Source organism: Etheostoma cragini, chromosome 14 (assembly GCF_013103735.1).
Source record: "Etheostoma cragini isolate CJK2018 chromosome 14, CSU_Ecrag_1.0, whole genome shotgun sequence".
Classification (NCBI taxonomy): Eukaryota; Metazoa; Chordata; class Actinopteri; order Perciformes; family Percidae; genus Etheostoma; species Etheostoma cragini.
The window spans coordinates 14303780-14321291 of NC_048420.1; the positions used below are offsets into that span (position 1 = coordinate 14303780).

At 39.0% G+C, this 17512-nt stretch overlaps 3 protein-coding genes across 5 annotated transcripts in view; 1 reads left to right on the top strand and 2 right to left on the bottom strand.

Moving 5' to 3' along the window:
• The first annotated feature begins 69 nt into the window (after window positions 1–69).
• On the top strand, window positions 70–6878 carry si:dkey-284p5.3 (uncharacterized protein LOC557830 homolog). 2 transcript variants are annotated; one of them, XM_034892952.1, is made up of 4 exons: window positions 70–548; window positions 3391–3585; window positions 6105–6158; window positions 6251–6878. In XM_034892952.1, the coding sequence occupies exons 1-4, from the start codon at window positions 458–460 to the stop codon at window positions 6262–6264; spliced, it is 354 nt and encodes a 117-aa protein (XP_034748843.1). In that variant the 5' UTR covers window positions 70–457; the 3' UTR covers window positions 6265–6878. The 2 variants fall into 2 exon arrangements, with proteins under 2 accessions (XP_034748843.1, XP_034748842.1); XM_034892951.1 differs by having other exon boundaries at window positions 86–548; window positions 3385–3585.
• Window positions 6802–11227, bottom strand: rida (reactive intermediate imine deaminase A homolog). 2 transcript variants are annotated; one of them, XM_034892946.1, is made up of 6 exons: window positions 11070–11227; window positions 9965–10070; window positions 9491–9545; window positions 9320–9388; window positions 8077–8132; window positions 6802–7484 (listed from the first exon to the last, which is right to left on the bottom strand). In XM_034892946.1, the coding sequence occupies exons 1-6, from the start codon at window positions 11132–11134 to the stop codon at window positions 7428–7430; spliced, it is 408 nt and encodes a 135-aa protein (XP_034748837.1). In that variant the 5' UTR covers window positions 11135–11227; the 3' UTR covers window positions 6802–7427. The 2 variants fall into 2 exon arrangements, with proteins under 2 accessions (XP_034748837.1, XP_034748836.1); XM_034892945.1 differs by lacking the exon at window positions 11070–11227 and adding an exon at window positions 10755–10983.
• A 422-nt stretch (window positions 11228–11649) lies between these two features.
• Window positions 11650–17512, bottom strand: part of stk3 (serine/threonine kinase 3 (STE20 homolog, yeast)) — a 7033-nt gene continuing 1170 nt past the window's right edge. Inside the window, exons 2-11 of the mRNA XM_034891670.1 lie at window positions 17334–17414; window positions 17018–17146; window positions 16718–16832; window positions 16155–16319; window positions 15817–15984; window positions 15497–15634; window positions 15118–15243; window positions 14831–15035; window positions 14418–14611; window positions 11650–14225 (exon numbers count right to left, since the gene is read on the bottom strand). Of these exons, the coding sequence (XP_034747561.1) occupies window positions 14067–14225; window positions 14418–14611; window positions 14831–15035; window positions 15118–15243; window positions 15497–15634; window positions 15817–15984; window positions 16155–16319; window positions 16718–16832; window positions 17018–17146; window positions 17334–17414 (1480 nt within the window). The 3' untranslated portion in view covers window positions 11650–14066. The remainder of the gene's footprint in view (window positions 14226–14417; window positions 14612–14830; window positions 15036–15117; window positions 15244–15496; window positions 15635–15816; window positions 15985–16154; window positions 16320–16717; window positions 16833–17017; window positions 17147–17333; window positions 17415–17512) is intronic.

Genomic DNA, 17512 nt, shown 5'->3' on the forward strand with positions numbered 1-17512 from the left:
CAGGATTAAGATATTGGCTCAATGGCACATAGACAGTGGGCCTAGTTGTTAGTTTAACGAGGCTACAGGTTGTTTCCCCACCCCAAAGGTAGCAACTGCAAACTGACTTTGTAATGTATTTTTGTCCCTGTGCCAGCCTCTTGGAAACAGCCTCAGTTACAGCACACAACAGAAGCACACATTTCACCTGCGTGCTCAACTGGATAGAGACTTGTAGCTACAACACAAATAACCGAACGCGTTTTTGGAGGAAGAACCATGATGCGCAATTACGCACGGATCTAAAGGAATTTGACGTATTTTTGTATCTCCGCCTAAGGATTCGCTGTCCATAGTTTTGAATTCTCTCCATTTACAGAGACGATATCTATGCACGACGTCATTAGTGCAGCTACAGCCTGTCCTCAACTCTTAACTCTGAAGTTAACCATCCAGTCCTCTATGTGCACTGGACAGGATGGGATGCTCCACCAGTTCCCAAACTTCCGTGGTAGATACGACTCGACCCTGTGTTAAGCCCGAGGAGAGCAACGGATCCAGCACAACAGGTGATGCACAAAGCTTTACAACTTGAGGCTATGTAATGTACCCTAATACATATGCTTGTGAGCTATGTGGAAAATACAAATAACAATTGTTATATATACAGCTAGATAGCATTCATTGCAAGCGTATCTTAAGAAGCCAAATACATATGACATTAATACCTGAAAACGTTTTCAGAATAACGCTATTGTTAACAGTCCATTAGAAGCAATGATTTCCTATCCAAAATGTACTTTAACATACAGTAGTTTTAATATTTTGCATTTGAAATAGTTATATTTTGCATAGTGTAAAATAATCTGACAAAGCACTATCCGTGGCTTCACTTTGGAGATGATAGCTGGGAACTAGAATGACACCAGCCAAATGCATGTGTATGAATTATTTTTTTGAAATCAAATGCATTTATCAATATACTTTAGTAGTTATTTTTATTTCTATAAATAGCCTAACACTTAAAATATTTGTGGTAATGGTGTCATCATGGAAGTTCACTGCCATATCCAAATAGAGTTACACAAGCCATATACAGTAAGTATCCTGTAGTAAACACTGCTCTGATAAGGAAGTCATAGTTTATATGCAAATGATCATCAATGTATTTCTTTGCATACAGTGTCTGATGTCTGTAGTTCTAGTGAGCCAGATCCCCACAGCGACAGGATGGGAAAGTTTATTGTCATTATTTAACGGTGGTTTCTGGCTCTGTCCTCCCTGAGAGAGACAGCACCATGAAAGCAGATTTGGTGACAGTCTACAGTTTCAATAGGAAATGGAGACACGGTTTAGACACTCCTTTGTTGTAGTTGGTCAGAGATGGCCCGGCTGTGTTGCTAACAAGCACAAGTTTCAAGGTAAAATACCAACACTGCATCCTGTGTTTGCATTTTGCAGCATTGAGGAATTTATAAATATGCAAGTCTTATTTCCAGAGGTTGTAAAATGATCATTTTTGCCGAATCTGTGTGCAATTAAAATAGATGTGACTTTGTTAGCACATCTGCCAGCTTTAGCAAAATATCCCAAAACTCAAAGCAGTAGCTGGTAGACAACATAATTCACCAGGTGGGGCCACCTCTGTGCAAGGGTGTCTTGCTCTGATTCTCTCTTTGCATTCCTTAAAGATATATTACAGGCCTGTTATGTCAACAACAACATGGACACACATGCATGCACACTCACATAATCGAGTAGGCTGTGTAAAATGTGTAGATTCAGTGATATAGTGAGCTGAGAAACTGCCAGTGCAACTACTTGTAAGAAAGTAAGATGATATTTATTAACCCAAGGTTAATTTGTTTAAACATTTAAAGAATGCAGACTTTAGAGGAAAAATATGGTGACAAATACTGTGTCATGTAAAATAGGTATGACATCTCATTTATACAAACAAAAGGTCGGCGAACATTCTATGAGCCATGCAAATACTGTACTTGCAATGCAAATCCCTCAAAAAAACTAGATAGTCATGCACAATACCATAACATAAAACATAGCAACCTGTCCATAGAGCTGTGAACTGTGTGTATGAGGTTGTTAATGTTTATTACCAACAATCCACATAATCATTAACCCTCTGTGGTTGCAATTATAGGTCACCAGGCGTCTATGCTATTTTTTTTACTTCCTTCCCAATGATCTGAGGCAACCATTGTTTCCCCAGTTAGTTCAAGGAGAAGAGAAGTGCACACGTTGTTTTATTTTTTTCGGTGGTAGCTTTGTGTGGTCCAGTGGTCAGAGACTGAAGTTTAATCATTAATCTGTACTAATTTCATTCTCAAAATATAAAAGAGTATTAATTATGAGATTAAAATGATCTGTATTTCAATAACCTTCTTGTCCATTCATCTAAAAAATTATGAAATGTAATGGCATTATTATGCCACATCCTCACTGGCTGCTCCTGTCATTCTGTCTGCGCATTCTGCTAATAAAGCAGGCATTATTTATTAAGGTGCTTGAATAGTGTACAACAAAATGTGTTGCATGGCACCCATAATTATATTTGTTACTTAACGCTCTGGCTTTGGGTTAAGGCAATATCATAGCCATTATTTAGGCATCACAAACATAAAGTAAACTAAAACGCAGGAAACCTAAGAGCACAGTACTGATACCCCAAACTGTCTCACATTTGAATAATGAAAGTCTAGTTCTTGTTTTCTTACCTGACAGGGTCTGTGTCTTCATTGTTTGTGTTGACCTCCGGACACCATGTAACCATCACAAGTGACCGTGCTGCTACTGCCCTGTGTTGCCATGAAATGAAATGTGAAAAGACTTTTTTTTAAGTATTTTACGAGGCAGTTTTTTTTACAGACAGAAGTAAAGAGATGAGAGTAAACAAACGGGAGAGAGATGCAACAAATAATTTGAACTGGGGACTTAGTTAGCGCCGGGAGTTTATAATGACATAACTTATTAGATACGTGTGAGAAAAGTTTTTACCAAAGTAGACAGAACAATATCAATAGACGAATGTGTTTACTTTAGGGAACCCCAAGTGAAAACCAATGCTACCTTGACCCTTGACCCCGGTGTCATGCTGTGTTATAAAGATCCTAAGCCCCATATTATAAATTGTAAATTGTGTAATCTTGTGTCTAATGTATGCATGATAATGATTCGGATCTTTATTACATTCAAAGATTTTGCCTACTTGAACTTGACAGTATGAACAGCAACAACTGGGTACAAAATATATGCACTTTGACTGCAGTCTTAGTAGATATACAGTAATAGTAAGTAGTTTCATTAGTTTAAAGTTAGCTTCAAACTGTCCTTTTGGATGTTTGGATCCGTGGACACGTGCTGTGTTAATACTTGTGTTCCTGACAGGGGCAGCCAATGAGAATGGCAAAGTAGCTGGTGACTGCGAAACTATTCCCGACCAGACACCCGCTGGGGGCGGCGATGCTAAGCCTGCAGATGAATCTGCTGCAGCTGCACCTGCAGGGCAGGAGCCTCAGCCTGGGGCAGCCAGTCCGCCTGCAGAGGCAGCAGCAGACAGCACCACAGAGCCTGCAGCTCCTGAGCAAGGTAGGCTAGAGTCAATTAAAGCAACGGGGCCAACCCACGGCAATTGTTTCTTTATTTATAGAAATTAATTCACATACTAGAATTAAGTCACATTTTTATGAATCCCCATCTATTTTTGTAGACCATGAGATGCAAAAAAAAAACATACTCAATGCTGGACACTTTGTCTCTGCAAGAGGATGACTAGTATTAAGCTTTTAAGGCTCTAAGCATTTTTTCCATTGTGAGCTTTATTATCAATGCAAATGACACTTTTCTATTTTACACTTATCTTGTCTTGTGTCACTTTTATCACACTTTACAAAGTTAAAAGGTGAATCAAAATGGAGCTCGCTATGTGTCCCATCAAGAAAGAGGAACTTATTAGGGACAAAATGTACAAATGTTTCCATTGACCAGCAGTAACCTGAGCCCTGCTCCGCCTTCTGCATAGTAACCCTTTGAATACATCACCCAGGTACATAAAGCCCCTTCTGCCTTTACCTAGACCCTCCACGGTCCCACTGCAATGGCAGTTGCCAGGTGGTATCCAACAACACACAGACATAGCGTTTAATGAACACACCACATCAGCCGCACAAATGTGTTTATAAGTCACACATCTGATTATTTAGTTAGTTTTTAAGAATCTGTCTCAACACTTTAATTATATGAATATTATTTAATTCATGTTTAGACTCAGTCTTTTAAATGAAGTACAGTCTTCAAATATATGTAGAATATGTTCTTTTGGCATTGTAATGTGTAGGATGTGTAAAGAATGAAAAAAAGAATGATAGTGCACAAAAGTGGTTGAAGGACATTGCACACAGATTGTTTTGCCAAGACAGTGCTGTTGTTAGGGGGGCGCATGAACACATCCTCCCACACTAAATACATAAATTATTTAACCTCTCCCGGCGCTCTGGTAACAGAGTTATATGCTAAATTACAATTTAGTGAGTGCTACATAACTTTACCTCCTCTAAATTCCAAGAGAGCACTTCAGGGAAACGGCCCAGTGATGATCTCTCGCCACGGATTAGTATTACATTGACTGCTCTCAGTTCACTTATTGCTTCAGGATGCAAATTACAAGCAGCAGAGCTCAGATCATTTTGTTATTTGTCTAATATAAAGTGTGTTTTACTGTATTGCATTGACAAAAGATGGACTGCATATTGCCTCCAAATATGTTTTTTTTCTTCTATTTATTTTGGTCTACCCAAACCTTCATGCATTTATTTAGGTCATATTTAATCCTCCATATGCTGGTGGCATCCCTTCTTTTATGCTTACAAGTTCAGAACTCATCTGCAGTTTATATTAAGGATGCTATATAGAAATAACTGTCTATGTTTCGTTTCAGCAAACAGTTTGAGTGTAGGATGTTTAACATACAATATAGAAAATAGACAGAAAAGCACAATCTGTTCCTTACAGATTGTGCTTTTACAGATTTCCTACAGTGTTTAAAAATACACATTTGTACAATTATTTGAAAGAAAAAATAGCCAGCACTCTCCTTGACCTTTGACTTCACTTGATTTCAACCCCATTGGGTGTTTAACTTGACTCACCCTCAGTTCAAGCCTGACCACAGCCCTGTATGGATGGCCAGCATGCAGTGTGTGTGTTGTGTGTGTGAGAGAGAGAGAGTGTGAGGCATACATTTTGTTGTCATCATGGTCTCATCAAAGTGTAATCTGAGTCCACAGAGAAACTAGAGCCAACTCAAAGAGGGCTGGACACAAGTGATGTTGTTTCACAGCCAATGGAGAGAGAGAGAGAGAGAGAGAGGGTCAAGTGTCACATTTGTGAGCAGACACAGCAGCTCATCTGTATCTTTTATCATTTTGTATCATTTTGTATCTATTAGTGGTCATTGTTAAGATTTGTTTAATCTGCAATCTCAAGTTTTTGATAATAAAAAAGTCACTACAAACTTGATCAAACGTAAATGCTTGCTTTTGTTTGTCATTGACGTGATTTCACACATTTGGATTAAAAAGGTATTTCAGGCTTAATAATTAACATTTCTTCTTAGTGTTCTAGATTTTTGGCGCAGTTCAGTAACGCAGAACTGGCCTTAAAGGGTCAGTTCACCCAAGTTACAAATAAACATAAACTTAACTCCAGCTGTATGTAGCCATGCAGATAGTTTGATTTGTCCAACATTTGGAGACATTGTACCAAGATTTCTGCTACATCCAGAATACAATGAAGTTGAATAGAATGGTAGTTCTGGTGCTCACAGCATTGAAAACATACATTTTGAAGTCTTGTCTTTGCAGAAACATTGTATGTTACTCAGGAGGATAATCCAAAGTCTTTGCTGCAATTGTTTTTCATTGGAACTACTCCCCATGAAAACAGTTGACAGTACAACGTGTTCTGGAAGTAACAAGGACACGCTTTCTGGAAAGACATGATTTGGAATGTTGGACATGTCATTTTGATGTCAATACTCAAGGTGAACTGATCCTTTTAATGACATTGTCTGTTGTGTACATGTACAAATCTTTTTTCTTTTCAAACAGAAATAGCGAAAGACACAGCGACCGATTCCGAGGCCAAAACAGAGGAGGCACCACGTGAGTGGCCCGGTAACGTCAACACAATGTCACATATTCCATATAAAACATCTGTGCCACCTTTAACACGTTTCCCCTCTTTTTGTTTTTAGCGCCCAGTGAGTGAAGTGCAACAGATGAGTTTTGCTGGAAGTGTCTTTACTTGTTTGTATGCATGAGTGAAAGTATGTGTAGGTGTGTGTTTGCGTGTGAAAGACATCGCCTTGTTGCCAAGATGCAGACCCTGCTTTGATAAAATCCCTTTCAGCCAGGGTTCCTCATCACGGTGCCTTCTTCCCCTTATGATGACGTATGGCTGCAGTTTCACCTTTTAAACTGTATATAGACAGAGTTCTACAGCACTTAGTGTTTATTTTCAGATGGTGTCATCATTTTAGGATAAGTTAAATTATATTTATTATCTGTATAGGAATTCATAATAGCAGATTTTCGATTTAACTTGAGCCTAAGAATTCTTTGCTTTTCTACAAAATCACAATTCTAAGGAAACCAAAGCCAAATTTATTTGATTTCTGAACTTATTTTATTTTTGGGTAGCCGGCTTTGATTTTACAACCATGTTTGTAATAAATATGAAGAGCTGAGGACCGTACACATCAATATAGGAGCATGAATTAGATAAGTGTACATTTGAAACTTTGTGTGTTTCTGAGGTGTCATGATTTCTTTCTGGAAAGATGGCCTAAAAATCTGTAATAAGCTATGAACTGTCAAAAAAATAAAAAACGGCCATGTTAAAAAATAAATAAATAAACCATGCACTCTCTTTGTCGGATGTGACATTTTAGGGTGAAATAACCATTTTGGAATCAGAGGAGGTGCCACATGTGTTTACAATGTGTTTATTAGTGGGAGCTGAGCTTTTAAAATATGGTAAAGTATTGCTCTAGAACTGAACAGAAGATGAGATGCCAAATTACAATCAGTACCAAGAGGAAGGTGAATCTGGCTACTGTGACCAGGTAAGGGTTGTGCAGATCCAATCCCACTTAATCATTACATTTCGTTCTATGATGGTTAATTTAGTGCTGCTTTATCATTCAGGGTTTTAGGTGGTATAATACTGAAAGTAATTCAGAAGTGTAATCAACCAGCTGCAGCGGCCAGAGGAGAAAATAATGTATTCCAACATCTTAATATATGGAAAAAGAAAGTCAAAAAGATCCTAGTTTGGTCTTTTATGTGTCATCTGGAAATACTCTAAGGCTTCCACTATAAAAAGGTCACTTGATGGTAAGACTACAGCTTGTTTGGGATGTGGCTGTTTAGTCAGGAGTCTGAGAGAGGACCGAGAACGGCAACGGCCTCAATTTCCACCAGGCCACCCTGAAGACACAAAGAGACAATGAGGACATGGGGGAGAAAGCAATGTGGGTAATAAGAATACAATGCTTCTCTTGGACTTTTATGAACCAATATTGGTAACAAAATGTGGGAAAAAGGCTGATGTTCAGACTTTGTCCTGAGTGCAGAGAAAGCCTACTAACCTGTACAACTTTTTTTTTAGATTTGTTCGGTAGTGTGAGTGTGTAATATTTTACGGCAAAAGTATGAGAGGCAGGCATTGGGTTACAAACCCAAGTATTGGACAACAATAATTTTAACCTGATGATGCCACTAGATGAAAATTGAAGGCATCACTAAAGTTATAACAATTCATTCTAGAATAATGTCTGTTCAAAATTTCATAGTGATCGATCAAATAGCTGTGGATGTTTTACAGTCTTACCAAAGTGGTGAAATACAGCATATTGACTATAGTGAAAGTGCTGGATGATGGAAAATACATGGCACGGATGAATGAACATGGCATCTAGCTACCATGAATCACACCACCCCATGTGCATTGATAGATGAACCATGTATACCACCGGGTACTGCAGTTCTATGTTGGTGTACAGGTTTTGTTTGTACTCACTCTGGGGAGAGCAGCAACTTGGTAGGCAGCTCTGGCAGGGAAGTTACTGCTGAAAACTGGAAGGACAACATTCACATTATATCAAAAGCATATTGGACAACTACCAGGTTAATCTTTGACTCTTCTCTATGAATTGGTCATTTATTGAGGAAAGTCATTGACAGACATAGATAAGATTTCTGGGCACCAGCAACTAACAATGTATACTTTTTTTAAAAGAATAGAACAAGTAAAGGTAATGTGTTAAGCAAATGGTGGAATACTGGGAAATATGGCATTTCTCACAAGACAAAAATATTTTTATAATAGAGACAAAACTCGCAATGCAAATACAAGTAATCACACTTATCAGACGAAGTCAAAACTTTAACCTGCAAAGTAAAAATTCACATGACTTTGGATCACACATGTCCTGTCATCAGGGTCAGGGAAAGTTCCCCGTCTGTGGTTCAGGGTCAGGAGCAAAGTCAGGAGGTAGGTGGGAGAACTTGGGACCTTTCCCCCGAGTCAATGACCTGCGCAGCAAAGCTTGCTGGGAGGGTTAAGTTACATCTGTGTGCCTCCATGACGGTGTCCATTTACAGCTCAGTGGGCACTGCAGCTTTCATTACACCTGTCTATTGTGATCCAGGAGGAAATGCCTAGACTGCGATAGGAGGCTGCCTGACAGGTGACTGCTTCATCCGTCAGTGGTCATTTTCTGAGAGAGGTTTGTGAAATATGAGGCGCCACATGTATGGATCCTGGAGTCTGCTAGTGGAGTAATGACAGACTTTCCTTGTCATTTCTCAGTAAATTGTGTGCAGGATTGGAACCTTTGTACAGAATCACATTTATTGTAAGATGGATGGCTCTGTAAACAGGAACATGTATGACCACCAAGACAATTTGAGAGTGTTTAGATATGTTTAAATAATTATATCTCCCTTAGCAAAGCCAACGCTATGCTACACATCAGCACTGTCAGAGCTCCAGTGACTCAGGTGTTCGTGCAGGCATGAACGGTCATTAACCGTGGTGCTTATATAAAAGTGAATAAATTAGACTGCTCGTATAGGTGACACGGCCACTGGTGTAACAGCAGCTTGTTCAAGGCTGCCACTGTGTGGCCGCTTTCATATACAGTATAAGAATATAGAAATATGAGAAAGAAACATGAGGACCTCACACGTTTTCCGTTATAATCTACTTTCTCGCAATAAATATAACACACAGAGTTAAAATTAATAAAGTATTTCCTTACATGTTTTGTAGACCTCATTGACGCTGTTGAAGTCGTTGATATCAGCTAGCAGCACCGTCGTCTTCACCACTAAGATGAAAAGAGCCAAGTTTAGCATGTTTGATCAGATCATATAAAAGCACAAGAGCAGCAGCCGAGTTACTGAACAGCCGGACAGTACAGGGATCTCACCGTTAGTGTAGTCACAGCCAGCAGCTTTAAGAATCTCCCCCATATTGACGAGAGCCTGAGGGTTGATTCATTGTGATACAGTCAATCAATATTTAATATCACCTTCCTTTATATATGTGGTTCAGATTGAACTGGATTCAGATGAGACCTGGGAAACATCCTCTTATTTTGATTCATCGCTGTCAGTGAATTGATTTTGTCTTGGTTGTTTTGTCTGATAAATGTTCTGTTTTCATCCATTTATTTTATGGGTTTTACTCCTATGATTACAAGTACTTTTTGTAGTTATCTCTGCTGATCTCTGTCAATTTCAATTTTCTTTGGTTGTAAGTACCTTTATAAGTTATCACAAGCATGAAACAAAGTAGCACTGTTCTACACTCTGTGTAAAGTCTGTGCTTATTGATGAGGTTTAATGTAAATTACTTAATGGAATTAGTGTTAATTTACTACACTGGGTGAAAATGTCCTCACCTGTTTGGCCTGGGCCTGCACCCCTCCATCTACCAGCTGACCAGAAGTCACGTCCAATCCCAGCTGACCAGAGATGTACATTGTTCTGTCCACAACCACCGACTGGCTGAAGATGAGACACAAACTCAGAAAAATACACCACTTAAAACGTGTTCACGCTTTAAAGCTATAGTGCGTAGTTTCTGCGGCCCCTATGAAGAATTCTAAGTAAGGACAACAAAACTGTTGGTGCATCCACATGATACCCCCCCCCCCCCCCCCCTTTAATCTGCTTTAAATACTTCAAATGTAATAATGCTGTTACTTTTCTAATAAATGAACAGCATGTAAATTTGCATGATGTAAAATGATTTTTCTCTGATGATTGACTAGGATCGAGTGTATCTACACTTTAAATATCTCAATGAAACAAGTGTACCATTGCACTTCTGAAACCTGAATTTTACGATCTAAAATCCAAGTCATTTTGTGCCACACTTTTTTTGTGGTAGTTCATCTAGTCAAATGTTATAACAAATAACAGATTTGTCATTTTACCACCAGACACCAACAATAGTTGAAGAAACTATAAATCAGAGGTCATACGTTACTCCACCCACACTGACAGCCAATTGGCCAGAGCAGGAACACCCCTCACATTGACTTGTATTTTTGTCAGTTCATTTCTGATTATTTCAGTTAATTTGGTTTTGATCAGGTAATTGGAAAACAATGTGCTCTTTGTTGTTGCATTTCTGAAGATTTAGATGTTAAGTGCAGATAAAGTATTTCACAGGACATAAATCCTTACCTGTATATTCCCTGTCTGACAGGGGCTTGTGGCGTGTAGGGGATTTGTCGACGAATAGATGCCATGATGTCTGCTGTCTGTCTCTACTCTGCGGTGCTTGTTCTCTGCTAAAAGTTCAGCTCTGGCACACTTTTTTATGGGGTCAAGCCAAGCAGGTTGAGTTCATTGTACACTAAGACCCGCCCCTGATCCAACCCTGGCCTTTCCTTGAGATTGATCCATTCATACAAACACTTTATGTGCCTGCTTCTGCAACCCACGTGTCTCTATAAATAAAACATTACCCACACAGTATGTATCTGTAAGTTTTCTTACCTGTATGGACCGATGGCAGCTGGGGCTGATATAGTGTTGACGATCTTTCTGTTGAGTGCAGACATGTTTTCCTTATTTGTTTCCACAAGTCTTTTTACTCCGCAGAGTGGCTGTGAAGAGTGTCGTTGTGCATGTGCAACAATTTATGGAAAGCAGGAAGAGTTGCTGCCGTAAAGTCTACCGTAATGTCGGTTAACAAGACAACGCTGTTTTGGAGGAGCGTCTGCAAACGGAAAACAGGGGCGTCCCTATTAGAAGAGTAACGGTACAACAGGTGGTCATTCATGACGGTTAAGAATAAAGCACTCCACTGCAGTTGCGGTTAACTATAAGTAACTTTATTTCTTGCACCTTTTCAAAATAAAGTATTACAAACAAAAAGATAATAAATTAGGTGATTCAAACAAATGCTTACATTCCACTCTACATCCTCAAGTCAGAATCAGAAGGTATTACACTGCAGAAACAACAGTGAAATTAATGAAAACAAAATCATATACCTGTATATATATTAAAAAGTGATTTCAGATAACTTGTCAGATTTCCTACAATGTCATATTTCAAACTGGGCTTTTTTAAGATTGTAGTGAGCAAAAATGTTGTTTAAGCTGCAAACCCAGCTTCCATATTAACATTACTTACCTGTGCAGTTAATACAAAAGCATTCTACTAAATAGCAAACATAATTATAAACATGCATTCTAAAACACGCGGAAATCAAGCCACGTTTGACAAAGGGCGGAAATATTAACAGCCAAATCAGCTACCATATTTAAACCAGCGTCACAAAAAGAAAAAGTTTTAAACATGTTAAATAAATAAATTGTGAATGCTTGTGTGTAAGTTGCCAATGGACTGTAGACTTAATTCATGAAAACAATGCACGTCAAGAATGTTATTGATTTCTGGGAAAGAACAGTTAAAATATAAGACCAAAAAACAGCTTACAGATATAATCATGGGAAAGAAACCATACTAGCTGAAACTTAAATTCAGCTGTTTAAATGTAGAATAATGTACAGTATTTTCATAAAATTATGGAATAAAAAAATGTCAATATGCAGTAAGTATGGGTTGAACCATCAAGACTGTATTAACATATGTAACAGAAACCTGCAGAAATATTGTACACGTATATAGAATTCTTTCAAAGGGTAAATATTAGCACAAGTAAATTCTATGTCAAAACTAAACAACAGAGATGTTTTTCTCTCATGATGTAAGAGTAGCATGAGTTTTCAATTAAACATTCAAAATTGTGAAATAAAGCCCAACTGACAATGGATTTTTGAGTCCAATAATTCTCTAAATATTTGAGAGCAGATAATCTGATAGCAGCCAATATTAATATTTTTAGGATAAACACATGACATTTTCTTTCAATTTGTTTAAAGAAAACAATCACTGCACTGACAGTTTTGTATAAATAATGAGCATGTGCAAATCTTCATTCCTTCATCAATAATCACACCTAAATGTCAGAAAACTGTAATGGAGAAACCAAAAACAGCACATTCTCCATCATACCTGCTGAAACAGTGATAAAGGGAAATTTGTTTAAAAAAATCTTAATGCAATTTTTTTTTAAATGAGTCTGAAATTCAGACAGCAGCAGTGGCTTGGTTTTTCTTTAATGTCAGTCAGTCACTTGAGTCTTTTATAGTTACTAGTCAATTTACAGGACTACTTGTCCCCAACACCGGGCGTCTCCTTCACTGCTTTGCACATTAGATCGCTCAATATCTAATTCATGTTTGAATTGGTAGTTGTTCGATCATAGTATGGAACAATTACAAAAAACATAATTAAAACTTGAAAAAATGTGCAGTTTTTTTTTTAAAGACTGCAGGGACATTCAAATAAAAGTCACAGTATTTTGGAATGCTTTGCTTTTTTGAATTTTAGTGCCAACTCTGGTTTTAATTCAAAAGAAGCGGATCATTTTGTCCAGTAACAGCACAGGTTTTGACTTAATGAAGAGCAGTGGGTAAGTGGGACAGGTGTGTTATGAGACACCAAGATGCATGGAGTCAATATAGACAATGCACTGGATGTTTATAAAAGGAGCCCATAAACAACATAATTAAATACAAGACAATTTGAAATAATTAATGTTTTGAATTTAAGTCCACCATGCGAACATACATAACCCGTTCACCACCCACATGACTTCCGTCATTTCTGTCCATTATTACGGCTTTCCACAGTCCACTTAAAACTTATTTAGGATGAGAAGAAATAGATTTAACTAGCTCACGACTTAGTTGTAATATTACATTTCATATTTTAAAACCAGGTGTTAAATATTTTAAGGCATTCTCAACTTAATCATCTTGATTGTCTTTGGTCATGGACAAGCCTCCACAGCTTTTTGTTGCAGGTATTTCCAAACTAGGCTCTATATTCTATTTACACTGAAAGTCTGAGGAAAGAAAATACCACTTGTCATTGACCACTGTGATTATACTGCCGCTACTGCCAGAGGATAGGCTTCCTTATGGGTTGATGGGGATTGCCTGAGGGCTTTCTGTGTGACATGGAACGTTATTTCATGTTGAAAAGGAGAAATTCATGTTGTGACTTTCAGGCGGGTCTTGGAGACGTCTGGTGTAAAAAACTGCCATCTTGCCACAAGTATACACCCAAACACTTGAGGGAGCGGAAGTAGAACAGAAGTAGAGTTTTGCACCAAGCGTTCTCTCTTCGGCCGCAGTCCTGAGTATTATTCACGGGAGGGCAACTTTATAGGATCCATAGAAACAAATATTTTGGACTAACAGCATCTAGACATAGTGTAGAAACAAGGCAGATAAGTGTAGATTCCAGGAGCCAAAATGGATGTAAAAGCATCCAACTTCATTTAGAGGCAGTTGGGAGTCAGAACAACAGTGGGTTTTCAACAAAGACAATAAGGTCATCTTAGTTCCTCTGAGTCAATGGGACGTAAGTTTTGTGGTGATGGTGACTTTGGTAAACCGAGACTAGAGGAAGGGACCCTCAGAAGTTCTGTTGTCGTCTCTTCTTGGCATCCATGGCATCCAGGATGGGCTGTCTCTTGGCGGTGTAGCGCTGCCTGAGCTCCTCAATCTCCCGCTCCATCATGGGATCCAACGCAGTCAGGCGCAGCTGCAGCTCCTCAAAGTCCAGGTTCTTCAGCTGATCACCAGCACACATATACAAACAGACAAACAATGGAGAAGGAATGAGTCTGTCATTAAACTGTTTCACTTTTGGTATTTTTTTTTTATTCTTTTATTACTGAGGCACTGGTGTTAAGTTCCTTTAGGTCATTAATAGGTCCCATTAATTAAAGCAGTTCCATCCATGGTAATGGTAGATTTTACTCACAAAGTCGAAGTCTCCATCCTGAGGCACCTTCCAGTTGTCAGGGAAGACATTCTTGGACTGGATGTGGTAGCCGGACTGCTCCTGCGGCTGGTTATGGTTGTAATTCTCCTGTTGCTGGGCTGCCTTGTTGGAGTCCTGCTTGTCAAAATAGTCCATGAAGGATGGACGTATTGGCTGCTGAGGAGTGGCGTGCCCTGTGGAGGAGAAGAGGGTTGTGTTTCAACACCTGAATAGTCTCCTTAGTTAATACTCTATTTTTGTCATACCTTCACCCCTTTATGACAATCTTACAAACCACTAAAACTAGTAACATTGACACTTTCCTGTTGGCTCAAGTCTGATTTAATTTACGCAAAATATACAATCCAATCCCTTTTCTCTCAATAACTGAATAAATATGTGTGTGGGCTCACTCCTCATTGATCCCTGATCTTCCTCCTCCTCGTCATCATCATCACTGTTGATGACCATTGTGCCCAGGTCAGACTCTAGCATGGTGCTGCCGTGTTCAATCATGGTCTGTGCTCCATCGCTCATTGTGCTGGTGGCCCGCATGGTTCCTGCACCCTCGGAGCCAGACTTCACCATAGTGTGAGAGTCCACCTCTGTCTCCTCTTCCTGGAGGACATTAAGTCATATACCTTCAAATTATAGCCTTCTTAACAAGTCAAGTTTATTGTTAACATCTCAGCTTACATACAGAGTTGTCATCCTCCTCCTCCAGCTCTCTCTGCTGCTCCTGCTGCCTCTTGGCCTTCATCTCCATGGCTTCAGTAATCAAGTCTCTAAGGATTGTGACCGGCTTGGCCTGGCTGATAAATGGGTGCTGGACATCCACAAGAACAAAAATAAAAGTGTTGTTGTAATGTAAGTGACACAGATGCTCTCTGACACGGTGTCAACACAAATGAAGAATTTTGGTCACCCCTTGCATTTACTTATGCAAAGTATATCAACATCAGAGTTTCTCTGAGTGCATACACCAAGGTGTTAATGTTCTGCTCTGTCTGTGTGTGTGTGTGTGTGTGTGTGTGTGTGTGTGTGTGTGTGTGTGTGTGTGTACGTTTCCTTCCTCCAACCTGTAGGAGCTGCGTGGCGGTTGCTCTCTGCTCTGGATTCTTGACCAGACACTTCTTGACAAAGTCTGTAAAGTCATCTGACCAAAGCTCTGGCTTTCTGAATGTGGGAGGAGGGTTGGTGGGGATCATGAAGATTGCCTGGAAGAACACAAAAGGGGGTTTCAAAGAGTCAGATGGAATAATAAAGACAATAATTCATGAAAGAATCATGTAAGAGGTTTGTTCTATACACATCAAATGCAAACATTTTACCAACCCCTGCTTCAGAGTTGAAAGGTTGGGTCTAAGCAAACACTTCTTCAAACTGTTTTTACACTCACTCTCATGGGATGGATGTCAGCATAGGGAGGTTTGCCCTCTGCCATCTCTATGGACGTGATGCCCAGGGACCAGATGTCAGCCACACAGTTGTAGCCGATCTCCTGAATCACCTCTGGGGCCATCCAGAATGGAGTACCAATTACAGTGTTTCTCTTTGCCATAGTGTCCTTCAGAGAAAAAACAATGCCAGTATCATCATTATGGACTTAACGTTTTTAAATCACTTAATATTGAGTCACAAAATCAGCAAAAGATTAAACACTCTAAGTAGAAGTTTACCAAAAACATTCGCTTTTCTGTCACTGGTAAAAATCCTAAACAACTGTAATATTGTTACCGTTAGTTGTCCAGCAACTCCAAAGTCTGCCAGTTTGGCATGTCCCTCGGTGTTGAGGAGGATGTTTCCTGCCTTAATGTCCCGATGGATCTTCCTCATGAAGTGAAGGTATTCAAGACCCTTCAGTGTCGACTTCAGGATAGTGGCAATCTCTTCCTCAGTCAACTGTAAGGAAAGGAGCAAGAAAACACATGGATGAAAAAGGATCCAAACAAAGAACGTAGACTAACGCAAGAGTGACTTATTGTATTTTTAAATGTAATCAATACTTTTGCAAAGTTACAGACATAATCAACCAGGACATTTTTCCTTTTACTACACAGTTAAATAACATTGCAAATTATTAAAATTGTTATTTCAATGTCTAAAGCAATGGCCACCGAGGTTTCATCACCATTATAGGTATTAAAAAGCAATGTATTGTTAATGTCAATGTCTTGGTCTTGTCATTTTTATAAATATATAATATAATAATATAGTATTATATATATATATATATATATATGTGTGTGTGTGTGTGTGTGTGTGTGTGTGTGTGTGTGTGTGTGTGTGTGTGTACCCACTGTCTTGTTGCGTAGTCTGATGATGTCAGAGACAGAGCCGGCACCACAGTACTCCATCACAATCCAAAGGTCTGTATTCTTGAAGTAGCTGCCATAGTATTTCACTACGTAAGGGCTAAAAGGCAATGCAAAAAGGAGGGTTTTCCAAAGAGAAGACAAAGTTTTGTTAACAAAAACAGCAAAAGGGAACTTCAAGACATAAGAGAGCTTTACTGGCAGCCAACATTCTGTTTGATGAAACTTAGAGAAAAGTGAACTATGGAAGCAAGTAAGATGGGGAGTGCTGTGTTCTCCTCTAACCTGTCACACTGCTGCATGATGGAAATCTCTTTGATGATCTCCTGCAGATCAGACTCCACAGGAACCTGCTTGATGGCCACCACCTGGCCTGACTCCTTATGGATGGCTTTGAACACGCTGCCATAGGAACTACACACATGCACATTCTCTCTGTCACAATATGTCTAGAGTGCATTTTATACATGATAATATTAACAAATATATGCATTACGGAGCAAATGAGTCGCATCCTAAAAAGTACAGACAAAAGTACAAAAACGTTTTAGTCAGTGGTACACAGTGGAAACCGAGGTTAGTCATGACAGAAACATCTTACCCTTCACCGAGTTTCTCTAAAACATCAAACACTTCCTCTGGTTGTTTGGTCAAACTGTCCTCGCTCAGCTTTTTCAGCTTGCTGAAAGAAACAGGAACACATAAATTGTACAGTGGGTACGGAAAGTATTCAGACCCCTTTAAATTTTTCACTCTTTGTTTCATTGCAGCCTTTTTCCA